The following is a 27,957-nucleotide window of genomic DNA, read 5'->3' as shown; positions in this document are numbered from 1 at the left end:
AATTCTGAAGTCATGTCCTCTTGTTTGAATCCTCCCTATTCTCAAAGGGAAAAGCTTGTCCACATCAACTCTGTCTGTCCCTCTCATCATTTTAAAGACCTCTATCAAGTCCCCCCTCAACCTTCTGCGCTCCAGAGAATAAAGACCTAACTTATTCAACCTATCTCTGTAACTTAGTTGTTGAACCCCAGGCAACATTCTAGTAAATCTCCTCTGTACTCTCTCTATTTTGTTGACATCCTTCCTATAATTGGGCGACCAAAATTGTAAACCATACTCCAGATTTGGTCTCACCAATGCCTTGTACAATTTTAATATTACATCCCAGCTTCTATACTCAAACGTGACACTAAACGAAACAGAACTGAATTGTACTGAACTGAACTGAACTGAACAGAAATCGGGTTCCAACCCAATCCCTAGTTCACGAGTCAAGAGTTTTATACACATAATGTCCCGGGTGGGACAATGACATTCTTACTTGCTGCAGCACAACACAATATGTAAATATGTAAACATAGTACATATGGGGGAAGAGAAAAAAAAGTTCAATAAATAAGAAATATAGTGCAAATAACAAAGAATAATATAGTCTTTTGCAGTTCAGAGCTCAGAGCTTATTTGTTGTTGTGTTTAATAGCCTGATGGCTGTGGGGAAGAAGCTGTTCCTGAACATGGACGTTACAGTTTTCAGGCTCCTGTACCTTCTTCCCGATGGCAATGGTGATATGAGGTGTGTGGCCAGGATGGTGTGGGTCTTTGATGATTTTGGCTGCCTTTTTGAGTGACTACGATAGATTCCTTGAAGCGCAGTTCAATTTGTGTCCAAACAACTCAGGCACAGTGTAAGCATGACGTACAGTCACAAAAAGGAGAATTTGGTTGTCCAAAGAGGCCGCAGAGACAGTGAGCAAATAGTGAAAGGCTTATATAACCATATAACAATTACAGCACGGAAACAGGCCATCTCGGCCCTTCTAGTCCGTGCCGAACACGTATTCTCCCCTAGTCCCATCTACCTGCGCTCAGACCATAACCCTCCATTCCTTTCCCATCCATATACCTATCCATTTTATTTTTAAATGATAAAATCGAACCTGCCTCCACCACTTCCACTGGAAGCTCATTCCACACCCGCTACCACTCTCTGAGCAAAGAAGTTCCCCTCATGTTACCCCTAAACTTCTGTGCCTTAATTCTAAAGTCATGTCCTCTTGTTTGAATCTTCCCTACTTTCAATGGGAAAAGCTTATCCACGTCAACTCTGTCTATCCCTCTCATCATTTTAAAGACCGTGGATAGAGTGGATTTGGAGAGGATGCTTCCACTAGTGGGAGAGTCTAGGATCAGAGGCCATAGTCTCAGAGTTAAGGCACATTCCTTTAGAAGGAGATGAGGAAGCATTTATTGGTACACACCTCCTTTTAAACAAGATTGAAGTCAAACATGACAAGCGCAGCAAAGATACCCTGACTACAGACAGTAAGAGGTCTGCAAAGGCCAGTTAAATCTACCTGTTTTTGCCACAACCAAGGCACTGGTGTATTTTTAGGAAACAGTATATTTGTGACAGGGCATTGTTATGTTGCAAATGCAGTGCCACACAAGAGAAGCATGAACCAGTTACACCAGCACACGGGGAATTCCAAATGAAGCCGAATAAAGGCTGAGCAATTTTTATGATCCTTTTCCTGTCCTATGGTAGTATCTTAGTGTCACATCCGGGGGAGGTTGGTGGCCATTTAAAATGTTTGGAGGGACTTGTGGAACGATTGTCCACTATGAATTGATTGTGTTACTAGTGTACTATTAATTTGTGTGATGAGATACTTATGGTCTTTCGTATGTACTCAGCAAGGACTGTAGATGTTATCAACATTTTGATAAAAGGATGGAATGATGAAGCCGAATTTTAGTTAAAAATATATTAAATTGGCTTCTGGGCAAGCTTACAGCTTATATTTAGTCTCAAATTAGGCTTTCCTCAGGTTGCAGTGTGTGAGATAATAAATACCATAACATTGTCTCCCAAAGTGACAGGCAGAGAGGAGAAGCCAGAGAGATCTCTTTGATGTACGATGCCGTAAACCAAATGGCCAATGTTTATGAGGGACCAAGTGACAGAGTGGAACCAGGGAAGTAGAAAGATAAGATGCCGTAAACCAAATGGCCAATGCTTATGAGGGACCAAGTGACAGAAAGGACGCAGCGAAAGAGCTAGGGTGATCTCTTTGAAGATAAAATGACCTAAACCAAATGGCCAATGTTTTTAGTATATCTTGTACCATGTAAACAAAATGCCTTTGATGTGATGCCTTTTCCTGTACCTCTGACCATGACTAATGTCTGTGGAATGTGCTAAGGTGACAAACATACACTATATAATGCTGTGTAATTCTGTTGTTCAGGGAAGGTGGCTGAGCACAGTTAAGTGTTTACATTGGTCACTTGACTGGAGTTCTCCCTCCCTTCCATCGGCCGATGTTAAGTAAAGTTTTGAACTGGTCTACCAAACAGTTTGTGTGGTGTCTGTTTATTAAGAGGTTATCCATTTTGGTGGCAAAAACAGGAAAGCAGACTATTATCTAAATGGTGGCCGACTAGGAAAGGGGGAGATGCAGCGAGACCTGGGTGTCATGGTACACCAGTCATTGAAGGTAGGCATGCAGGTGCAGCAGGCAGTGAAGAAAGCGAATGGTATGTTAGCTTTCATTGCAAAAGGATTTGAGTATAGGAGCAGAGAGATTCTACTGCAGTTGTACAGGGTCTTGGTGAGACCACACCTGGAGTATTGCATACAGTTTTGGTCTCCAAATCTGAGGAAGGACATTATTGCCATAGAGGGAGTGCAGAGAAGGTTCACCAGACTGATTCCTGGGATGTCAGGACTGTCCTATGAAGAAAGACTGGATAGACTTGGTTTATACTCTCTAGAATTTAGGAGATTGAGAGGGGACCTTATAGAAACTTACAAAATTCTTAAGGGGTTGGACAGGCTAGATGCAGGAAGATTGTTCCCGATCTTGGGGAAGTCCAGGACAAGGGGCCACAGCTTAAGGATAAGGGGGAAATCCTTTAAAACCGAGATGAGAAGAACTTTTTTCACACAGAGAGTGGTGAATCTCTGGAACTCTCTGCCGCAGAGGGTAGTCGAGGCCAGTTCATTGACTATATTTAAGAGGGAGTTAGATGTGGCCCTTGTGGCTAAGGGGATCAGGGGGTATGGAGAGAAGGCAGGTACAGGATACTGAGTTGGATGATCAGCCATGATCATATTGAATTGCGGTGCAGGCTCGAAGGGCCGAATGGCCTACTCCTGCACCTAATTTCTATGTTTCTATGTTTCTATGTAAGAAGCGAACCTGGTTTAGTAGTTATAAAAGTAACTTTTTAAGTCCTTTTGTAATCTTATATGTTTCTATAAGAGCTCATCCTTCTAAACTCCAGTGAATCGAGGTTGAAGTCCAGGTGACCTTTAATTGTTAATATGTATTCATGTAATATGTATATGAGCTAGGTCCTGTTGCAAATGCATGCTTGAGATTGGTTGGGGGAATGGTGGGTTACAATATGTTGCAGAGTCTCCTCGAAGCTAATTATGATTGGTCAAGGAGAGGGGCCTTACCCAAGATGTTTACTTTACCTGGGAGAATGATTATTTACCTAACAGAATTGTTTCCCCCCCCCCCCCCCCAAGTGCTTTAAAGTCAAAGTCAAAGTCAAATGTATTCGTCACATGCACCCGAAGGTGCAGTGAAATGAATTTGCCAGCAGCGATACACTTAAAAAGAACACACAATACACAATAAAATCTAACACAAACATCCACCACAGCATTCTTCACGGGTGCGACGGGCCACAATGCACAAGTCAGCAGACAACGGGGGTAAAAGCGTGCCCAATGTCACCCTCACCCTGATGGCCACCTTTGTGTGTGGCTGCATCAGGCGGAGTGTAGAGCCAAGGCACGTGGGCACTAAGTGTCACTACCTGCTGATGTTCTACCTGTCCCCGGTGTTGCGAAGGATGGGCCTGGCGCAAATGCCACGTAATGTGCCAGTCAGCTGGACATTGCCGCCCCATCTGTCGTGTGTAGAAAGGTTACTGCTATCCGAATGTGCGGCTATCTCATCTTTTATAATTGACTCCAGCATCTTGCCCACCACCGATGTCAGGCTAACTGGTCTATAATTCCCTGTTTTCTCTCTCCCGCCTTTCTTAAAAAGTGGGATAACATTAGCTACCCTCCAATCCACAGGAACTGATCCTGAGTCTATAGAACATTGAAAAATGATCACCAATGCATCCACGATTTCTAGAGCCACTTCATTAAGTACCCTGGGATGCAGACCATCAGGCCCTGGGGATTTATCAGCCTTCAGTCCCATCAGTCTACCCAACACCATTTCCTGCCTAATGTAGATTTCCTGGATGTGGATAAATGAGAGTTGGATTTTCCAGTGCTCGTATTCGATGTTTGACTGAAGCAGACTAAGGGGGGTAAGTTTAGAACTGAAATTACATGGGTATCAGGGGTTATGGGGAGAAGGCGGGAGAATGGGGTTCAGAGGAAAGGATAGATCAGCCATGATTAGATGGCGGAGTAGGCTGGATGGGCCGAATGGCCTCATTCGACTCCCGGAATATGAAACCATCCCAACGGGATGTATCTACGGGTTCTCCTGCAGTTGTACAGAGCCCTAGTGAGGCCACACCTGGAGTATTGTGTGCAGTTTTGGTCCCCATATTTGAGGAAGGACATTCTTGCTATTGAGGGAGTGCAGCGTAGGTTTACAAGGTTAATTCCCGGATGGCGGGACTGTCGTATGCTGAGAGAATGGAGCAGCTGGGCTTGTACACTCTGGAGTTTAGAAGGATGAGAGGGCATCTCATTGAAACATATAAGATTGTTAAGGGCTTGGACGGGCTAGAGGCAAGAAACATGTTCCCGATGTTGGGGGAGTCCAGAACCAGGGGCCACACAGTTTAAGAATAAGGGGTAAGCCATTTAGAACGGAGATGAGGAAACACTTTTTCTCACAGAGAGTGGTGAGTCTGTGGAATTCTCTGCCTCAGAGGGCGGTGGAGGCGGGTTCTCTGGATGCTTTCAAGAGAGAGTTAGATAGGGCTCTTAAAGATAGTGGAGTCAGGGGATATGGGGAGAAGGCAGGAACGGGGTACTGATTGGGGATGATCAGCCATGATCACATTGAATGGCGGTGCTGGCTCGATGGGCCAAATGGCCTACTCCTGCACCTATTGTCTATTGTCTATTGTTGCTCAGGAAACTGCGCTGTCCTGACCTATCAACTTTTCCCACCGTGTCTTACACGTCGAAAGAGTTGCCCAGAAAGATTGACTCACCAGATCCCGCACTCCATACTGGCTCTCCACTTTGGCCTTGAGTTGAGCGAAGCACTCCTCCATCCGATCGTGGAAGGGTTTCAGGGCTTCCGTCACCTTCTTCCCGTGGATCCTGATGCCCTCCGTCAGTAGTGGGATCTTTTAGGGAGAGAATGCAAAATGATCACATCTGGTCATTTTAGTCGCCGAATGTCCTAATTTAATCCTAGTTTAGAGATACAGTGTACAGTGCACCGATGTATTCAACAGACTGAAGAAAGAAATTCAGCCTCATCTCCTTCATAAAGGAACGCCCATTCATTCTGTGGCTATGACCTCTGGAACTAGACTCTCCTACCAGTGGAGAGAGAGAGTTAGATTTAGCTCTTAGGGCTAACAGTATCAGGGGAAATGGGGTAGAAAGCAGGAACGGGGTACTTATTTTGGATGATCAGCCATGATCATATCGAAGGGCCGAATGGCCTACTCCTGCACCTATTTTCTTTGTTTCTACAACCAGCGATCTCCATACACTAAGGCATTTGAGGCACGTCACCTTACTCTCCTTAGGCACCGGTATAATTGATGCCCTTTTAAAACAGATGGGGACCTCAGACCTCAGTAGTGACAGGTTGAAAATGTCCGTAAAAACTCCCGCCAGTTAGTCCGCACAGGTTTTTGTATTGTATTGTATTCAAATTTATTGTCATTGTCTCAATTTGAGACAACGAAATGAATTTCCCTTACAGGCGGTATCATAAAAAAAATCACCAAAAAAAATAAATAATAATAAATACATAATAAAACATATTAAAAATAAAATTGAAATTGAATTAAAAAAAAGCACAAACACAGAAAGTCCACGACACAACATAACATAAATGGCATCAAGGTGAGGATGGCACCATAGTCCAGCCAGCCTCCCCTCCGTGTTCATCCGTGGTCTGGGGCATTCCGAGCACCCGCAGTCGCCGCCCCGGGTATAGAACATGACCGGGTATACCGTCAGGTCTAGGCTTCCTTTCTCTGACCACAGCTGCGTGAGAATCCCTCTCTCATTCCTCCCCATCTGTGAATCCTGATGCTCTCCTGCTCTCACCCAGACCAGTCTGAGGAAAGGCTCCTGACCCAAATTGTCACCGATCCACGTTCTCCAGAGTCCAAGCGTAGACTTGGCGACACTGTTTCGCTGAACACGGTGGCGCAGCGGTAGAGTTGCTGCCTTACAGCGAATGCAGCGCCGGAGACCCGGGTTCGATCCCGACTACGGGTTCAGCCCGTGACCTGCCTGGGTTTTTTCCCGAGATCTCCGGTTTCCTCCGACACTCCAAAGACGTGCAGGTTTGTAGGTTAATTGGCTTGGTAAATGTATAAATTGTCCCTAGTGGGTGTAGGATGGTGTTAATGTGCGGGGATCGCTGGTCGGAGCGGACCAGGTGGGCCGAAAGGCCTATTTCCGCGCTGTATCTCTAAAACTAAAACACTTGCGCTCGTTCCTCTGACGCCTACATGATCTCCCAGTTGCCAACGATTTTAACTCCCGTTCCCATTCCCATTCCCATACTGACCTTTCTGTTCTGGGCCTCCTCCACTGCCAGAGTGAAGACACATGGAAATTGGTGGAATGAGCATTGAATTTTCTAATTTTAACTTCTCACTTCTAACTTATATGAACGATTTAGACAAAGGAATTAAATGTGACATCTCCAAGTTTGCGGATGACACAAAGCTGGGTGGCAGTGTGAGCTGCAATGAAGATGCTATGAGGTTGCAAGGTGACTTGGATAGGTTGGGTAAGTGGGCAGATGCATGGCAGATGCAGTATAATGTGGATAAATGTGAGGTTATCCACTTTTGGCGGCAAGAACAAGAAGGCAGATTATTATCTGAATGGTGGACACAAAATGCTGGAGTAACTCAGCGGGACAGGCAGCATCTCTGGAGAAAAGGAATGGGCGACGTTTCGGGTCGAGAGCCTTCTTCAGACCTGAATTATCTGACACAATCATCTGAATGGTGTCAGATTAGGAAAAGGGGAGGTGCAACAAAACCTGGGAATCCTCGTACATCAGTCACAGAAAGTAACCATGCAGGTACAGCAGGCAGTGAAGAAAGCTAATGGAATGTTGGCCTTCATAACGAGAGGATTTGAGTATAGGAGCAAAGAGGTGAGACCACATCTGGAGTATTGTGTGCAGTTTTGGTCTCCTAATTTGAGGAAGGACATCCTTGTTATTGCGGGAGTGCAGCGTAGGTTTACAAGGTTAATTCCCGGGATGGCGGGACTGTCATATGCTGAGAGAATGGAGTGCCTGGACTTGTATTCACTGGAATTTAGGATGAGAGGGGATCTTGTAGAAACATATAAAATTCCTAAGGGATTGGACAGGTTAGATATAGGAAAAATGTTCCCAATGTTGGGGGAGTCCAGAACCATGGGTCACAGTTTAAGAATAAGAGGCAGGCCATTTAAGACTGAGATGAGGAAAAACCTTTTCACCCAGAGAGTTGTGAATCTGTGGAATTCTCTGCTACAGAAGGTAGTGGAGGCCGATTCACTGGATGTTTTTTTTGTTTTTTTATTTTTGTTTATTTTATTAGAAGTTAATACAGCACAAAACAGTACAGTGGCACCTAATTTTAGGTGCCAACTATGTAATACCGTAATCCATTCTATGTACAACCTCTAGTTTTATGTTATAAGAAAGAAGTAAGCAGAACAAGAAAAAGAAAGCAATAGAAAGGGGAAAAAGTGGAAAAATAGATGGTAGAGAGTAGAAAAACGTGAAGTGTGTATATAAAAAATAAAAAAAAGAGAGAGAGAAAGAGGAAAGTAGAAATAGAAGAGGCCCCTTAAAAGATCACTGGATGTTTTTAAGAGAGGGTTAGATATAGCTCATAGGGCTAATGGAATCAAGGGGTATGGGGAGAAGGCAGGAATGGAGTACTGATTTTTGATGATCAGCCATGATCAATTTGAATGGTGGTGCTGGCTCGATGGTCCAAATGGCTTCCTCCTGCACCTATTGTCTATGTTTTCTACTAACACTCCCCTGCTCTCCTCCCTTGCACCCTTCCTGTGTACTAGTCGTTGCACCAGTTTCTCGGTTCTTCTCAATGTATCCCTCATGTGATCACACCTTCCCTGGCCAACAAACCATCTACCAGGGCACCACCGTGCCTGAGGGTCTTCAGACACCAACTCAGATTTGTCATAGTCATAGAGTCATGGAGTCATAGATTGATGGAAGCAGGTTCCACGGGATGGCGGGACAGTCATAGGCTGAGAGAATGGAGCAGCTGGGCTTGTACACTCCGGAGTTTAGAAGGATGAGAGGGGATCTCATTGAAACAAATAAGATTATTAAAGGATTTGACACACTAGAGGCAGGAAACATGTTCCCGATGTTGGGGGAGTCCAGAACCAGGGTCCACAGTTTAAAAATAAGGGGTAAGCCATTTAGAACAGAGATGAGGAAAAACATTTTCACCCAGAGAGTTGTGAGTCTGTGGAATTCTCTGCCTCAGAGGGCGGTGGAGGCTGGTTCTCTGGATGCTTTCAAGAGAGCATTAGATAGAGCTCTTAAAGATAGCGGAGTCAGAGGATATGGGGAGAAGGCAGGAACGGGGTACTGATTGTGGATGATCAGCCATGATCACATTGAATGGCAGTGCTGACTCGAAGGGCTGAATGGCCTACTCCTGCACCTATTGTCTATTGTCTATTGAAAGATTTCGAGAGATATGGGTCAAATGCATTCAAATGGGACTAGCGTAGATGGGCCTCTTGGACAAGTGAAAGGGCCTGTTTCCGTGCTATAGGACTCTTTGAGTCTAATTGAACCAACTCTACAGTCTGAAGAATCTGTCAACTTGAAGTATGACCTGTCCATGTTCTCCAGAGATGATGCATGTCCCACTGACTTACTCCAAGGTGGGCACAGTGGTACAGCGGTAGAGTTGCTGCCTAACAGCCCCAGAGACCCGGGTTCAATTCTGACTACGGGCGCTGTCTGTCTGGAGTTTGTACGTTCTCCCCGTGACCTGCGTGGGTTTTCCCCGAGTACTCCGGTTTCCTCCCACACTCCAAAGACGCACAGGTTGGTAGGTTGATTGGCTTCGGTTAAAATTGTAAATTGTCCCTGGTGTGCATGGGATAGCGTTCATGTTCGGCGTGGACGCGGTGGGCCGAAGGGCCTGTTTCCGCACGGTATCTCTTTGTGTCCTTTGTGTGGGCATAAAAATCTGGAGAAACTCGGCGGGTCAGGCAGCATCTCTGGAGAGAAGGAATGGGTGACGTTTTGGGTCGAGACCCTTCTTCAGACATTTGTGCGTTCGCCAGCATCTGTTAGGTATGTTACAAAACTGACCTTCAGCGGCGCTGCAGTTCTGCCGCTGCCCGCGTGCGCGACTTTGGCACCTTTGCGAGGGGGGCGGGTTTAAAATGCGATTTTCTGCAGCCTATTCAAATCGATCTCTGTTAGGCTGTTTAATTGCTAAAGAAAAATCGCTTCGACTGCTATTTTATTAAGTTTATTAAAATTACTGCTGGTTAATTTAATTGTTAGAGTAAATTAAAAATCATCTTCTAAAGCCGTGAACGCCGACAACGGGACGGATCTCACGTAGGGGACAAGGCAAGGTAGGCTGTTTATTTTTACATAAAAAAGTACTTCTTAAGATGCCTTTAATCAAAATTTTAAGTTGCGAGAAGGTAACTTGGAGTCCATCCGAACCGGCAGTATTTTTCATGCCGACATGGGGTTCAAATTCACCGCAACGTTCCAAACCATCGCGTTCCACAAAATCCCACTCGCAAGATGATTTAAATGGCCATTCATTTACAGCAATTAAACACTAAATTCCTTCCATTTGGCCTATAAACTTCTGACAATTAGATTTTAAAATTATGTTATATTGTGAATTCTTGTGTGAATGTTATTTGGACATTTAGGCTATTTAAAAATGTTAATCTGTTCTTAAGAAATGGATAGATGTTTAGATCTAGTAATTGAATTTTGGTATTAGCTACAATTGGGTAACTAACTAATTATATGCTTTAATTTCAGGTCATCCAAGTAAGATTGTTTAATATTTGTTTCAGAATGCTTCAATCTATAATAACTGAAAATCTATTTCAGTTCTCTTAATTTTTAAGAAAGTTATGGCCATTTGAGTGTCCACGATCACAGCTTTTGTGTTAAGTCGATGGAAAAGCAATAGGGAACAAGATGCTAATTTCCGAGAATGAAAATGGCCACAACTTTTTTAATACTGAAGATATGAAAGTGAATTAGGCGTCAAATTAAACTTCTTTTTATGCTTTGTCTGATGGGATAAATTGCAGACTTGATTTTTAAAATCTCAAAATGTTGTAACATTGCTACATCTGTAGTTCTTTGTTTCTCTGGTGTTTCTGGATACACAGTCTCCGATACACAGTCATGAGATGAGGAATTGAATTGTGCTCACCTGCCAGGCAATGAGATCCTTTAGCTTTGTGATATTGTCCAAGTCTTCCGGGTGGCTACACATGTATCCTTCAGTGAAGAATGCCTGAGGAATGAAATAGTCATATGTCAGCTGAAAGCTTTATTCCTTGTCACTGGTGGGGGTGGGGGAGAAATAGGTGGAGTAATAATTCCCTCTCCCATTCCTACACTGATCTCTCAGTCCTGATTCACTGGAATTTTCCTTCAACAGCATCCACTTTGATCTCTCGTTTTCACACCTCACCCTTCCACATCTCTAATCTCCCTCTCCCCTGACTCTCAGTCTGAAGAAGGATCTCGACCCAATGTCACCCACTCCTTCTCTCCAGAGATCAGACATCAGTCACTGAAAGTAAGCATGCAGGTACAGCAGGCAGTGAAGAAAGCCAATGGCATGTTGGCCTTCATTGGATTAGAGTGTAGGAGCAAGGAGGTCAGTGTGGCCCAGTGCAAATTGGAGGGCCGGCACCTCATATTTCGCTTGGGCAGCTTACACCCCAGCAGTATGAACATTGACCTCAAGTAACCCTTGTTTCGCCTCTCTCTCCATCCCTCCCCCATCCTAGTTCTCCAACTAGTTTCATTGTCCTTCTGATTAAATATTACTGATTGTAATCCCTCTTGCCAACTTCCCCTCAGCTAAAGGGCCTGTCCCACTTGGCGATTTTTTTCGGCGACTGCCGGCATCATTGACTGACATAGCAGACCATAGAGGAGTAGGCCATTCAGCCCTTCAAGCCAGCACCGTCATTCAATGTGATCATGGCTGATCATCCACAATCAGTACCCCCCCGTTCCTGCCTTCTCCCCATATCCCCTGACTCCGCTATCCCTAAGAGCTTTATAAAGTATCCAGACAACCTGCCTCCACCGCTCTCTGAGGCAGAGAATTCCACAGACTCACCACTCTCTGTGAGAAAAAGTGTTTCCTCGTCTCCGTTCTAAATGGCTTACTCCTTATTCTTAAACTGGCCCCTGGTTCTGGACTCCCCCAACATCGGGAACATGTTTCCTGCCTCTAGCGTGTCCAAACCCTTAATAATAATCTTATATGTTTCAAAGAGATGCCCTCTCATCTTTCTAAACTCCAGAGTGTACAAGCCCAGCTGCTCCATTCTCTCAGCATATGACAGTCCCGCCATCCCAGGAATTAACCTTGTAAACCTATAGTCTTCTGGTCTTATAAACTCCTAATAGGCTGGCACAGCGGTTCAGTTGCTGCCTTACAGCACCGGAGACCCGGGTTCAAGCCTGACTACGAGTGCTGTCTGTTTGGGGTTTGTACGTTCTCTCCCCGTGACCTGTGTGGGTTTTCTCCGGGTGCTCCGGTTTCCTCCCACACTCCAAAGATGCACAGGTTTGTAAATTGATTGGCTTCAGTAAAAATTGTATGGGGGAGTCCCTGGTTCTGGACTCCCCCAACATCGGGAACATATTTCCTGCCTCTAGCGTGTCCAAACCCTTAACAATCTTGTAATGAAGGCCAACGTGCCATTGGCTTTCTTCATTGCCTGCTGTACCTGCATGCTTACTTTCATAGACTGATGTACAAGGACCCCCAGATCCCGTTGCACTTCCCCTTTTCCCAACTTGACGGCGAAAAATCTGTGGCGTGAAGTGGGGTGATCCAGACCAATCAGGAGAGGACCAAAGGACCCCGAGAATGAGTTTGCCGTAAGTAACCCTTTGTTAATGCCTGAGCTAATCTGTCGCCATTGGTTTTAATTGTGATGCATAGGTTTGTAGGACGTGGGTACTCGGGGCTCTCATGGACATTCTTCAACATGTTGAAAAATCTTCACGAGTCTTCACGAGCTTACCGCATTCCATGAGTACCTGCCGTTAGCGTTACGGGCCACTAAGAGACGTCCCCGAGCTCCGACGTACCCGCTACGTACATTCTACGTGCTTACCACGAGTTTGATTTTTTTTTAAACTCGGGAGAGCTCTTGAATGAACTCGTACAGTGGGACAGGGCCTTTAGTGAGAGCGGTGAGTGTGGAATTCTCTGCCTCAGAGGGCAGTGGAGGCAGGTTCTCTGGATGCGTTCAAGAGAGAGCTAGATAGGGCTCTTAAAAATAGCGGAGTCAGGGGATATGGGGAGAAGGCAGGAACGGGGTACTGATTGGGGATGATCAGCCATGGCGGTGCTGGCTCGAAGGGCCGAATGGCCTACTCCTGCACCTATTGCCTATTGAGTCTTTCTTCGCATGTAGGGAGGAACTGTAGATGTTGGTTGAATGAGAAGACGCAAAATGCTGGAGTAACTCAGTGGGACAGGCAGCATCTCTGGAGAGAAGGAATGGGTGACGTTTCAGGTGGAGACCCTTCTTCAGTCTCGAACCACAACGTCACCCTAGTATTCCCCAATGTGGTTCCAGTTGGCGTCAATAGTTGGCCCTGGATTGGATACGAAAAGCCGGAGTAACTTCAGAGGGATTTTACCCCTGCTTTTTGTGTCTATCTTCGGTTTAAACCAGCATCTGCAGTTCCTTGGCGAGATGGAATGGGTGACGTTTTCGGGCCGAGACCCTTCATAAGAATGAAGTGTGAGGTCCGAGGAAGGGTCTCGACCCGAAACGCCACCCATTCCTTCTCTCCAGAGACGCGGCCTGTCCCGCTGAGTTGCCCCTCTCCCACTAAGGCCCCTGTCCCACTTAGGAAACCTGAACGGAAACCTCTGAAGACTTTTGCGCCCCACCCAAGGTTTCCGTGCGGTTCCTGTCAGTCTCCCTACCTGCTTCCGTTACCTGCAACCTCCGGGAACCACCTGCAACCTCCGGGAACCGCACGGAAACCTTGGGTGGGTCGCAAAGTCTCCAGAAGTTTCCGTTCAGGTTTCCTAAGTGGGACAGTGGCTTTACTCCAGCATTTTGTGCCTGTCGTCGAGTGATTGTCGAGCTTACCTTTTCGTACTTGGCAAAGCCGCCCATGACAGCAGGATCCACAATGCCGTTGAGCAGCATGGAGAGGGGGTTGATGGAGAGGTTGGCATCATTATGGTGCTGGTTCACCATGGTGAGTATCTTATCATTGCTGGTCTGCATCGTTTCAATGGCATTCTCCAATGGGCTTATACAGGTCTGCAGGACACAAAGGTCACCAGTGAGTACATACGGAAGGCAAGGATCAGACACTCATACAACAAAGCACGCATTGCATCTGTTACTGGGAGAGTCCAGGGCCAGAGGGCGCAACCTCAGAACAAAAGGATGTACCTTTAGAAAAGAGTTTACAAGGATAGAAACATAGAAACATAGAAATTAGGTGCAGGAGTAGGCCATTCGGCCCTTCGAGCCTGCACCGCCATTCAATATGATCATGGCTGATCATCCAACTCAGTATCCCGTACCTGCCTTCTCTCCATAACCCCTGATCCCCTTAGCCACAAGGGCCACATCTAACTCCCTCTTAAATATAGCCAATGAACTGGCCTCAACAACCCTCTGTGGCAGAGAGTTCCAGAGATTCACCACTCTCTGTGTGAAAAAAGTTCTTCTCATCTCGGTTTTAAAGGATTTCCCCCTTATCCTTAAGCTGTGACCCCTTGTCCTGGACTTCCCTAACATCGGGAACAATCTTCCTGCATCTAGCCTGTACGACCCCTTAAGAATTTTGTAAGTTTCTATAAGATCCCCTCTCAATCTCCTAAATTCTAGAGAGTATAAACCAAGTCTATCCAGTCTTTCTTCATAAGACAGTCCTGACATCCCAGGAATCAGTCTGGTGAACCGTCTCTACACTCCCTGAGTGGGGACTTTATTGAAACTTACGAATAGTGAAAGGCTTGGATAGAGTGGATGTGGAGAGGATGTTTCCACTAGTGGGAGAGTCTAGGACTAGAGGTCATTGCTTCAGAATTAAAGGACATTCCTTTAGAAAAGAGTTCACAAGGATGAGTGGGAACTTTAATGAAACTTACGAATAGTGAAAGGCCTGGATAGAGTGGATGTGGAGAGGATGATTCCACTGGTGGGAGAGCCCAGGATCAGAGGTCACAGACTCAGAATTAAAGGACGAACTGTAACTTTAGAAAGGAGATGAGGAGGAAATTTGTTAGTCAGAGGGTGGTGAATCTGTGGAATTCATTGCCGCAGATGGAGGCCAAGTCAGTGGATATTTGTAAGGTGGAGATTGATAGGTTCTTGATTGGTACGGGTGTCAGGGGTTACGGAGAGAAGGCAGGAGAAAGGGGATGCGAGGGAGAGATAGGTCAGCCGTGATTGATCAGGCGTCTGTGGCAGGCGGCATCTCGGTTTGGGGTCGGGACCCTTCCAGTTTTTTAACCTTTTCCCAATAACATTTCTTCAAACAGGCTACCACAACATCTGGATCTGGGTGTAGTACATTGAACAGCTCGAGGTAGCCCATCACTCAGCACATTCCCATTTAGTTCAGTTGAGTTTATTGTCACGTGTACCGAGGTACAGTGAAAAGCTTTTGTTGCCTGCTAACCAGTCAACGGAAAGACAACACATGATTACAGTCGATCCATTTACAGTGTACAGATACCTGATAAGGTGAGTATATCATAGTTAGAGTAAGACATTTTTATCGCAGTTGCTGCCTCAAAAATGCTGGCAGTATCATCAAAGACCCACACCATCCTGGCCACACACTCATCTCCCTGCTACCTTCAGGTAGAAGGTACTGGAGCCTGAAGACTGCAACGTCCAGGTTCAGGAATAGCTACTTCCCCACAGCCATCAGGCTATTAAACTTGGCTCGGACAAAACTCGGAACATTAATAGCCCATTATCTGTAATTTGCACTTTATCAGTTTATTTATTCATGTGTGTATATACGTATACAATGGTATATGGACACACTGATCTGTTCTGTAGTCAATGCCTACTATGTTCTGTTGTGTTGAAGCAAAGCAAGAATTTCATTGTCCTATCAGGGACACGTGACGATAAACTCTCTTGAATCTTGAACTTGAAATGTTGCTGTAAGAAGTGGAGTTTGGAGCGATTGTAATATGTGATAGTAGGTCTGTTTCAGCGGCTGACACACAAATGGATGCCCGTGTTGGCCGCCATCTTGGATTTAGATTTTAGCCAAGACGTTAGAATTCATGGGATCTTGCTGTGCGGACAATGGCCACAGCAGTTCCCGGCATCTAGACAACGACCGTACCTTGAAAGGTGTGCACAACTCACCTGGGAGACCTGCAGTACCTCGAACCAGCGGAGAATGCCGGGCAACTTGTAGGCCGTGGTGAACATTGTCCTTTCAATCCACATTGACTGCGGGTAAGAGAAAATGGTTGAGCGGTCTTCAAACTTTTCTACACAGTGCAGAGACCTCAAAATCTTCCCCTGTGTCTAGTCTAGCTCAGCGATACAGACAATAGACAATAGGTGCAGGAGTAGGCCATTCGGCCCTTCGAGCCAGCACCGCTATTCAATGTGATCATGGCTGATCATCCCCAATCAGTACCCCGTTCCTGCCTTCTCCCCATATTCCCTGACTCCGCTATCTTTAAGAGCCCTATCTAGCTCTCTCTTGAAAGGATCCAGAGAACCGGCCTCCACCGCCCTCTGAGGCAGAGACTTCCACAGACTCACCACTCTCTGTGAGAAAAAGTGTTTCCTAATCTCCGTTCTAAACGGCTTTCCCCTTATTCTTAAACTGCGGCCCCTGGTTCTGGACTCCCCCAACATCGGGAACATGTTTCCTGCCTCTAGCGTGTCCAAGCCCTTAATAATATGTTTCAATAAGATTCCCTCTCATCCTTCTAAATTCCGCAGTGTACAAGCCCAGCCGCTCCATTCTATTAACATATGACAGTCCCGCCATCCCGGGAACAGTCCCGCCATCCCGGATACAGAGCGGAAGCAGCCCCTTTGGCCCACTCGCGCCCGTGCTGACCAGCGATCCCCGCGTACTAACACTACCCGACACACACTGGGGACAATTTGAGGAAGGACATTTTTGCTTTTGAGTGCAGCGTAGGTTCACCAGGTTAATTATGGTGAAGGAATGGAGCGACTGGGCTTGAATTCACTGGAATCCCCGCTATAGGGGTAACTTTTTCACACAAAGGGTGGTGGGTGTAAGGAACGAGCTGCCAGAGGAGGTAGTTGAGGCTGGGACTGTCGCAACGTTTAAGAAGCAGTTGGACAGGTACATGGATAGGACAGGTTTGGAGGGTTATGGGCCAAACGCAAGCAGGTGGCATGAGAGTAGATGGGATATGTTGGCTGGTGTGGGAAAGTTGCAGCGAATGCAGCGCCGGAGACCCGTGTTCGATCCCGACTACGGGCGCTGTCTGTACGGAGTTTGCACGTTCTCCCCGTGACCTGCGTGGGTTTTCTCCGAGATCTTCGGTTTCCTCCCACGCTCCAAAGACGTGCAGGTTTGTAGGCTAATTGGCTTGGTGTAAGTGTAAAAATTGTCCCCAGTGTGTGTAGGACAGTGTTATTGTGAGTGGATCGATGGTCGGCGCGTACCCAGTGGGGCCGAAGGGCCTGTTTTCACGCTGTATCTCTAAACGAAACTGAACTGATAGCACCGGTCGTGGTTGGCAGTGAATGAGTTAACAACTCTCAAGGTTATTAATGGTGCAGGGATGCTGCTGTTGCCGCTGATGGGTGGAAACGGAGTGGGTCGAAATGCTTCGGCAGCGACGTGCGGTGTTGTTTAATTAGCCAGAGGATCTCCCGCGTGACTGCTGGCAGCCGAGGACTGACGCACGCCTTGAGATCAAAGGGTCCGCTCTGCATCAGAGCAGCATGGGCCCAACCCTGTTAATGAAGTCAAGCCAGCACTGTGGAGAGGGATCAAACACAGCAGCGGTGAACGCTACACTTCAAACACATGGGAGGAATAAATCTGGCAGATGCACAGGGTCTTTTGCCCAGTGTGGGGGAATCGAGGACCAGAGGACACAGGTTTAGAAACAGAGAAACATAGAAAACTGGTGCAGGGGTAGGCCATTTGGCCCTTCGAGCCTGCACCGCCATTCAATATGATCGTGACTGATCATCCCCAATCAGTACCCCGTTCCTGCCTTCTCCCCATATCCCCTGACTCCGCTATTTTTAAGAGCCCTATCTAGCTCTCTCTTGAACGCATCCAGAGAACCGGCCTCCACCGCCCTCTGAGGCAGAGAATTCCACACTCACCACTCCCAGTAAAGGCCCTGTCCCACTGTACGAGTTCATTCAAGAGCTCTCCCGAGTTAAAAAAAAAAATCAAACTCGTGGTAAGCACGTAGAATGTACGTAGCGGGTACGTCGGAGCTCGGGGACGTCTCTTAGCGGCTCGTAACGCTAACGGCAGGTACTCGTGAAATGTGGTAAGCTCGTGAAGATTTTTCAACATGTTGAAGAATGTCCATGAGAGCCCCGAGTACCCACGTCCTACAAACCTATGCATCACAATTAAAACCAATGGCGACAGATTAGCTCAGGCATTAACGAAGGGGTACTTACGGCGAACTCATTCTCGGGGTCCTTTGGTCCTCTTCTGATTGGTCTGGAGTAGCTGAACTTCAGCACGTTATTAGCCTTGTAGAAGCTGATGGGGGAAGAGTTCAAATCGAGTGAATGCTCCTGCTCAACAACGACCAACGAATGCTCCTGCTCTTATCCCGAACCAGCCTGAAGAACGGTCTCCGCATGAAAACGGCACCCATTCCTTCTCTCCAGAGACAATAGACAATAGACACAGGAGTAGGCCTTTGAGCCAGCACCGCCATTCAATGTGATCATGGCTGATCATCCACAATCAGTACCCCGTTCCTGCCTTCTCCCCATATCCCATAACCCCACTATCCACAAGAGCCCTATCTAGCTCTCTCTTAAAAGCATTCAGAAAACCTGCCTCCACCGCCCTCTGAGGCAGAGAATTCCACAGACTCACAACTCTCAGCGTGAAAAATGTTTTCCTCATTTCCGTTCTAAATGGCTTACCCCTTATTTAGAACGGAGACGAGGAAAAACGTTTCCTCACAGAGAGTTGTGAGTCTGTGGAATTCTCTGCCTCAGAGGGTGGTGGAGGCGGGTTCTCTGGATGCTTTCAAGAGAGAGCTAGATAGGGCTCTTAAAAATAGTGGAGTCAGGGGATATGGGGAGAAGGCAGGAACGGGGTACTGATTGGGGACATGATCACATTGAATGGCGGTGCTGGCTCGAAGGGCCAAATGGCCTACTCCTGCACCTATTGTCTATTGTCAAACCTGTCCTATCCATGTTCCTGCCCAACTGTTTCTTAAACGATGAGATTAACTCAACTACCTCCTCTGGCAGCTTGTTCCATACCCCAACCACTCTCTGTGTGAAAAAGTTACCCTTCAGATTCCTATTAAATCTTCTCCCCTTCACCTTGAACCTACGCCCTCTGGTCCTCGATTCACCTACTCTGGGTAAAAGAGTAGGGGAATGGAACAAGGTGATCATGGTAATGTCAAACAGTGGGCTCACCGTACAATAAAATTGTTGTCCAAGCACCTCGTTGACGTACTGTCAGAGCCTGCACTGACACATGAAGATACACAAAATTGCTGGAGAAACTCAGCGGGTGCAGCTGCAGTTCGGGACGAAACGTCGCCTATTTCCTTCGCTCCATAGATGCTGCTGCACCCGCTGAGTTTCTCCAGCAATTTTGTGTACCTTCGATCTTCCAGCATCTGCAGTTCCCTCTGACACATGAGGATATGGGGAGCAGTGAGTGACCGAACCCTGGGGAAAACGTAGGGACAAGGAACTGTAGCTGCTGGTTAACACATGAAAGGACACAAAGTCAAGGCAGCATTTCTGCAGAAGGTGGACAGGTGACGTTTTGGGTTGGGACCTGAAATGTCGCCCATCCATGTTCTCCAGCGACACTGCCTGACCTGCTGAGTAAAGAGCCTGTCCCAGTTGGCCGTCATTTGCGCATCATTTACGCTTTATATGTAAATTAGGTGACGCGTGTGGTGCGCATGCGTTGCGCATGGCGAGGAGTGGAGTCGTATGCGGTGGCCCACGGTATCACGTGCGCCGCTCCAGGATTTAGTACAGGAACGAAATCCTCGCACGCCCAACCTGCGAGACGTATCACGTACGCACGCTGACGCATTGGCGTCCCGACGTCTGATGTGTATCGCGTGATGACGCATGGTTTACGTCACCGTGCGACAACGTCCTTGCGTCAAGGTCCTGCCGCGCACCGCAGGGTATTCTAATGACGTCACACACACCAAACTGCTGTGCTGACTCGTGATGACTCGTGATGAACGTGATTTGCGAGCGACATCTATTTTACACGTAAATGACACGTAAATGAGGCGCGAATGTCGGCCAAGTGGGACAGGCCCTTCACTCCAACACTTTGTGCCCTTTAAAGATTGGGATGTTTGCAAAATGTGTAAGAAGCAACTGCAAGTGCTGGTTTGCACCGGATATAGACACAAACAGCTGGAGTAACTCAGCGGGTCAGGCAGCGTCTGTGGGGAAAACGAACAGGTGACGTTTCGGGTCGAGAACCGTCTTCAGAATGAGTCAGGGGAAAGGGAAATGAGAGGTATAGATGGTGATGGATCCCAGGACTCGGCCATTTGGCCCTTCTAGCCAGCCCCGCCATCTAAAATCAGTACCCCCTTCCTGCCTTCTCCCCATATCCCCTGACTCCCGCTATCTTTAAGAGCTCTGTCTAACTCTCTCTTGAAAGCATCCAGATAATTGGCCACAGATTCACAACTCTCTGGGTGAAAACGTTTTTCCTCATCTCCGTTCTAAATGGCCCACCTCTAATTCTTAAACCCCGTTCCTGCCTTCTCACCATGATCCCATTAGCCCTAAGAGCTACTGTACATCCACGCTTCCGAGGCTGGCTATGGCTCCTAGGGCTAAATCGATATAAAAGAGCTATATCGAGAGGGAGAGTGTTTTATTGTCATGTGTGCCAGATAGGACAATGAAATTCTTACTTGCTGCAGCGCAACAGAATATGTAAACATAGTAGAAACATAGAAACATAGAAAATATGTGCAGGAGGAGGCCATTCGGCCCTTCGAGCCAGCACCGCCATTCAATATGATCATGGCTGATCGTCCCCAATCAATAACCCGTGCCTGCCTTCTCCCCATATCCCTTGACTCCACTAGCCCCTAGAGCTCTATCTAACTCTCAGTTAAACCCATCCAGTGATTTGGCCTCCACTGCCCTCTGTGGCAGAGAATTCCATAAATTCACAACTATCTGGGTGAAAAAGTGTTTTCTCACCTCAGTCTTAAATGACCTCCCCTTTATTCTAAGACTGTGGCCCCTGGTTCTGGACTCGCCCAACATTGGGAACATTTTTCCTGCATCTAGCTTGTCCAGTCCTTTTATAATTTTATATGTTTCTATAAGATAACCCCCCCTCATCCTTCTAAACTCCAGTGAATACAAGCCTAGTCTGTTCAATCTTTCCTCATATGACAAAACAGGAGATAAAAGTTCAGTGTGTCTGGAGACCATAGACCATGTATATATATATACAATAAATAACCAGATATACTGTTCCCTCTGCCTTGTCACTGCCTTCTGTGGCAGAGAGTCACACTGATTCACAATACTGCCACCACCCGCGTACCATCCCAAGAACCAAGTGACGCAAGAACTTACTCCACGATCTGTTCCGGAACATTCTTGTTGTGAAACTGTGCCTGCTCGGCCAGGATGGGCTGCACGGTAAAGCATTGGATGGCTGTGGGTTACAGTTAAGGAAGTGGACACAAGATGGCAGCATTGCCACGACTATGCCAAGGGCTCCGCGGGACAGTGATGCCAGGGAAATGAAAATGTTATCCATGTTATGCATTTGAAAACTGATATCCCAGAGTACAAGATACATTTCAAGCAACAATCTCAATTTTCTCCGTTCCGATCGGGTACTTCCTTCGTGGGACGGGTGTTGTTAGTTTAGTTTATACAGCGGGGAAACAGGCCCTTCGGCCCAGCGAGTCCCTGCCTACCAGCGATCCCCGCACAATAACACTGCCCCACACTTATAGAGAGCCGCTTTACAATTATTACCGAAGCCACAAACCTGTACCTCAGAATTAGACAGAGATGAGGAGGAATTTCTTTAGTCAGAGGGTGGTGAATCTGTGGAATTCTTTGCCACAGAAGGCTGTAGAGGCCAAGTCAGTGGATATATTTAAGGCAAAGATACATAGATTCTTGATTAGTGCGGGTGTCAGAGGTTATGGGGAGAAGGCAGGAGAATGGGGTTAGGAGGGAGAGATAGATCAGCCATGACTGAATGGCGGACTAGACTTGATGGGCCGAATAGCCGAATTCTACTCTTATCACTTTTGATCTTACGATTAGGGGCAATTTTACAGAGGCCAATTAACTTACAAACCTGCACATATTTGGGATGTGGGAGGAAAACGGATCGCAGGATAAGGGGCAAACTTATAGAGGTGTATAAGATTGTGATTGAGGCAGTGCAGCGTAGGTTCACGAGATTGATCCCTGGGATGGCAGGACTGTCATGTGAGGAAAGATTGAAAAGACTAGGCTTGTATTCACTGGAGTTTAGAAGGATGAGGGGAGGATCTTATAGAAACATATAAGATTATAAAAGGACTGGACAAGCTAGATGCAGGAAAAATGTTCCCAATGTTGGGCGAGTCCAGAACCAGGGGCCACAGTCTTAGAATAAAGGGGAGGTCATTTAAGACTGAGGTGAGAAAAAACCTTTTCACCCCGAGAGTTGTGAATTTGTGGAATTCCCTGCCACAGAGGGCAGTGGAGGCCAAATCACTGGATGTATTTAAGAGAGAGTTAGATAGAGCTCTAGGGGCTAGTGGAATCAAGGGATATGGGGAGAAGGCAGGCATGGGTTATTGATAGGGGATGATCAGCCATGATCACAATGAATGGCGGTGCAGGCTCGAAGGGCCGAATGGCCTCCTCCTGCACCTATTTTCTATGTTTCTATGTTTCTATATTATGCGGGGCAATAGATAGGATAGATACACAGTCTTTTACCCAGAGTAAGGAAGTAAAGAACCCGAGGACATGGGTTAAGGTGAGAGATTGAATAAGAAGCTGAGAGGCAACATTTTCACACAGATAGTGAGGGGCATATATGCTGGAGAAGGTAGTTGAGGCAGGTCCTAATACAACTTTTAAAAGACACCAGATGACTCGTGGCCCGTTGGGTCCCCTTTGTGATGCCGGGAGTATTAGACCAAAATGGCGATCTGAAAATGGCGCCGGGCCCGGCAACCCTCACCCAAACTGCGCAGGCACGGCTGACAGGCCCGGCTAGTGGGAGCGCACTGTGCAGGTCCGACTGTCACGTTGAAACATGTCTCATTCACAGCGTAATGTTCATTAAAATTAATAAAGTGAGTTACTTAAAAAATATTATGAAACTTGGTACTGCACACCGCAGGCGAATGCTGGGTACCATATAACCATATAACCATATAACAATTACAGCACGGAAACAGGCCATCTCGGCCCTACAAGTCCGTGCCAAACAACTTTTTTCCCTTAGTCCCACCTGCCTGCACTCATACCATAACCCTCCATTCCCTTCTCATCCATATGCCTATCCAATTTATTTTTAAATGATACAAACGAACCTGCCTCCACCACTTCCACTGGAAGCTCATTCCACACCGCTACCAGTCTCTGAGTAAAGAAGTTCCCCCTCATGTTACCCCTAAACTTCTGTCCCTTAATTCTCAAGTCATGTCCTCTTGTTTGAATCTTCCCTATTCTCAAAGGGAAAAGCTGGTCCACATCAACTCTGTCTATCCCTCTCATCATTTTAAAGACCTCTATCAAGTCCCCCCCTTAACCTTCTGAGCTCCAGAGAATAAAGACCTAACTTGTTCAACCTTTCTCTGTAACTTAGTTGCTGAAACCCAGGCAACATTCTAGTAAATCTCCTCTGTACTCTCCCTATTTTGTTGACATCCTTCCTATAATTGGGCGACCAAAATTGTACACCATACTCCAGAATTGGCCTCACCAATGCCTTGTACAATTTTAACATTACATCCCAGCTTCTATACTCAATGTTCTGATTTATAAAGGCTAGCATACCAAAAGCTTACCAAAGGGGTACGGGGTCACAGAAATTGTTGCGCCATCGTCTACCACATTGGCTGTATTTCGGGAACATATACGTACATACAAGATGAGACTTTTGGTTATATATAGATAGATATGGACAGCAAAATGGATGGGGCAAGTTTAGAGGGACATGGGGGTGGGAAGATTGCAACCTTCACGTGGTCCGCCCTGTTTCGACTAATGCAATCAACTCGACGTGCACAAACGGAAGATCAAATAGAACAAGTTGTCCAACAACTTTAGGGTATGCACACCACACGAAAGGAGAAGAAGAGGGCCATGGAGCAGACACAGGCAGGTGGGACTAGTGTAGGGCATCTTGATCATCACGGGCAAGTTGGGGCCAAAAGGCCAGTTTCCATGCTGTATGACTCTGTGACATCCAGAGAAAAGCAACGCAGTGGTAGGAAGAATGTACAATCTCTACACAGACAGCGCCCGAGATCAGGGTCCAACCCGGGTCTCCAACGCTGTGACGCATCCGCTCTACCCGTTGTTTCGTTTATTTACGGAAGACACAAAAATGCTGGAGTAAATCAGCGGGACAGGCAGCATCTCTGGAGAGACGGAATGGGTGACGTTTCGGGTCGAGACACTTAGTTTATGTACTTTTTTAGGTTAGTTTAGTAATATAGTCGCCGTGATAAGGGGGAAATCTTTTAGGACCGAGATGAGGAAAACATTTTTCACACAGAGAGTGGTGAATCTGTGGAACTCTCTGCCACAGAAGGTAGTTGAGGCCACAGTTCATTGGCTATATTTAAGAGGGAGTTAGATGTGGCCCTTGTGGCTAAGGGGATCAGGGGGTATGGAGAGAAGGCAGGTACAGGATACTGAGTTGGATGATCAGCCATGATCATATTGAATGGCGGTGCAGGCTCGAAGGGCCGAATGGCCTACTCCTGCACCTAATTTCTATGTTTCTATGTCTATGTCGCCACATGTTCGCCACATGTTCGCGGGTGGTTGCCGGGGAGTCGCCTTCGTGGTCGTGAGGAGTTCCCGCATTCTGGGAACTAGTCGCAGCCTCATTATGGTCACCGTGAATTTGTCAACATGTTGAACAATTAGCGGTGACTGGCATGAAGGCGCCACGAAGAGTAGCGAGAATTCTCGTGCCGTAGGTGGGTCGCCAGGAGGTTGAAGGTTCTCGTAGGTTGAAGCCGGTGCTGACCGGTGAATTTCATTGGCTCATTGGGAAAAAAACGTAAGCAGTAGTTTTCAGAACCAAGGAAAACCGACCGGTAATGTTAAATGTCCGCCGAGCTTCACAGCCGTGTATCTCTGGCTCCTTAAAAGTTGTCTCCGCTCCTTCTCCACCCCTCATTTAAAGGATTGACCTACACTGTGCTTTCACCGTCTTTTTACAGCGCCAAACTTCCTGTTCATCGCGGTGTGTGTCAGTTTCACCTTGGCTTTGCACCGTGTGAATTTCACTCAGACAGCGCTCCCCCCGCTTGCCCTGTCCCCCGCCTGCTTAACAGGTTGGTGGAGGAAGCGATGTGTGTGTGTGTGTGTGTGTGTGTGTGCGTGTGTGCGTGCGTGCGTGCGTGCGTGCGTGTGTGTTCCACTCTAACAGTCGCCGTTCCAGTTGGCCGGTTTATCAGGCGACTGTCGGCAACTTGACAGTCGCCGGGAGCCGACTGAAAATAAACCTAAGTGGGACAGGCCCACCAGGCAGTGACTCTACCGCTGCGCCACCATGCTGCGCGCGTGTGCTTTTTGCCGAAAGAAAGCTTCAACTGATCCAGAACATATCAGAACAGCAGACACTTGAGGGTAGATTGAAAACGAATCCACGGGAACAATATTACGGGCAGTAATCAATCCATTGGACAGGGACCCCAGGGAGAGAGGGTGAAAGGCACGGACACTGATTCATTTAAATGCTAATTACATCTCTCATAGAAAATAACACTTTGAGATTAGTGTATTTGGTTATTTGGGATGACATGTGGTGGGTGCCTTGGAGGCTGAGATAACCGTTCAGTAACAGAGCACAAAGCCTTGCTCTCCTTGCATTGGATCCATGCCATCCAGCAGAGAGCCATTCACTTTACGTTTTAAAGATGGAAACAGCGTGGAAACAGGCGTTTTGGCCCACTGAGACCATGCTGCCAATAGGTGCAGGAGTAGGCCATTTGGCCCTTCGAGCCAGCACCGCCATTCAATGTGATCATGGCTGATCATCCCCAATCAGTATCCCGTTCCTGCCTTCTCCCCATATCCCCTGACTCCGCTATTTTTAAGAGCCCTATCTAACCCCCTCTTGAAAGCATCCAGAGAACCTGCCTCCACCGCCCTCTGAGGCAGAGAATTCCACAGACTCGCCACTCTCTGTGAGTAAAAGTGTTTCCTCGTCTCCGTTCTAAATGGCTTACCCCTTATTCTTAAACTGTGGCCCCTGGTTCTGGACTCCCCCAACATCGGGAACATGTTTCCTGCCTCTCACGTGTCCAAGACCTTAACAATCTTATATGTTTCAATGAGATCTCCTCTCATCCTTCTAAACCACAGTGTACAAGCCCAGCCGCTCCATTCTCTCAGCATATGACAGTCCCGCCATCCCGGGAATTAACCTTGTAAACCTACGCTGCACTCCCTCAATAGCAAGAATGTCCTTCCTCAAATTAGGGGACCAAAACTGCAACAGCCATAAGCCATTAAAGGAGCAACTCTATTGCTACACCATCATGCCTCCCCTAAAAATATTGAAAATCCGGGGAAAACACGGGCAGGTGGGACTAGTGTAGATGGGCATGTTGGCTGGCATGGACAAGTTGGGCAGAAGGGCCTGTTTCCACGCTGTATGACTCCATGTCTCCAAAAGGTCCCGACTGTCTCTCATAATGATCTATTTTCTATAAAGTCTCCCCTCAACCTCTGGCATTCCAGAGAGAACAATCCAAGTCCGTCAATTCTCTCCTTGCAACCAATACCTCCTAATCCAGGCATAATTCTGGTCATCCTTCCATGTGTGTGCTCCAGGCCTGCACATCCTTCCTGTTTTCGAGCAAGCAATACTCCAAATGTGGCCGAATCAAAGTCATGGCGAACTGCATCACCCGAACCCTAACAGTAACCCTAACCCTCGCCCTAAACCTAGCCCTAGCCCTAGCCCTAACCCTCGCCATAACCCTAACCCAAACCCTAGTCCTAACCCTAGCCCTAACCCTAACCCTAACCCTAACCCTAACCCTAGCCCTAACCCTAACCCTAACCCCAGCCCTAACCCTAACCCTAACCCTAACCCTAACCCTAACCCTAACCCTAACCCTAACCCTAACCCTAACCCTAACCCTAGCCCTAACCCTAACCCTAACCCTAACCCTAACCCAAACCCTAACCCTAACCCTAACCCTAACTGGGCGTCACCCACAGGACAGCATCCATCAGCGTGTGTGTCGTACAACTCGACAGTTTTACGGGCGTCAGTCACTGATGCTCTCAGTCGCCCTTTACTCTCAATGCCCCGACCATACGCCTTCTTTACCCCCTTGTCCAGTTTACTTTAGTGTAGTTTTGAGATACACGGCGGAAACAAGGCCATTCGGCCCACCGAGTCCGTACCGGCCAGCGATCCCCGCACACTAACACTACCCTACACACACCAGGGACAATTTACAAATTATAACAAGCCAATTCGCCCACAATCTTTGACGTAGAAAATAGGTGCAGGAGTAGGCCGTTCGGCCCTTTCGAGCCAGCACCGCCTTTGGAGAGTGGGAGGAAACCGGAGATCCCGGAGAAAACCCACGCAGGTCACGGGAAGAACGTACAAACTCCGTACAACATGCACCCGCAGCCGGGATCGAATCCAGGACCCTGGTGAATGGTGCTGAGAGGCAGCAACGCTACCGCTGCGCATATACGTGCCTTGCACACGTGAACCATTGAAGAATAGGCAATTGGAAGTCAGCGTAGGACAATCAAATGGAGATGGTAGCCTTGTTTTTACGTGGTGCGAACCAGGCCCATTTGGACCGTAGCGAGCCGGTACAGGTGTCCCAGCCTCGCCGTTGTCATGGGTGTCCCCGAGTTTGTCCGTACCGGGC

The 27,957-nt window shown here is 47.2% G+C and overlaps 1 protein-coding gene across 1 annotated transcript in view; it reads right to left on the bottom strand.

Annotated features, from left to right (window-relative positions):
• The window catches only part of LOC129695037 (dedicator of cytokinesis protein 2-like), a 286,209-nt gene that overhangs the window by 5,644 nt on the left and 252,608 nt on the right, over positions 1–27,957 (bottom strand). Inside the window, exons 15-20 of the mRNA XM_055631797.1 lie at positions 21,431–21,512; positions 18,275–18,359; positions 15,998–16,084; positions 13,742–13,918; positions 10,816–10,899; positions 5,365–5,502 (exon numbers count right to left, since the gene is read on the bottom strand). Coding sequence (XP_055487772.1) covers positions 5,365–5,502; positions 10,816–10,899; positions 13,742–13,918; positions 15,998–16,084; positions 18,275–18,359; positions 21,431–21,512 — 653 coding nt within the window. The remainder of the gene's footprint in view (positions 1–5,364; positions 5,503–10,815; positions 10,900–13,741; positions 13,919–15,997; positions 16,085–18,274; positions 18,360–21,430; positions 21,513–27,957) is intronic.

The sequence above is a fragment of the Leucoraja erinacea genome, unplaced genomic scaffold (assembly GCF_028641065.1).
Source record: "Leucoraja erinacea ecotype New England unplaced genomic scaffold, Leri_hhj_1 Leri_91S, whole genome shotgun sequence".
Classification (NCBI taxonomy): domain Eukaryota; kingdom Metazoa; phylum Chordata; class Chondrichthyes; order Rajiformes; family Rajidae; genus Leucoraja; species Leucoraja erinaceus.
This window is presented reverse-complemented; position numbering and strand designations above follow the sequence as displayed.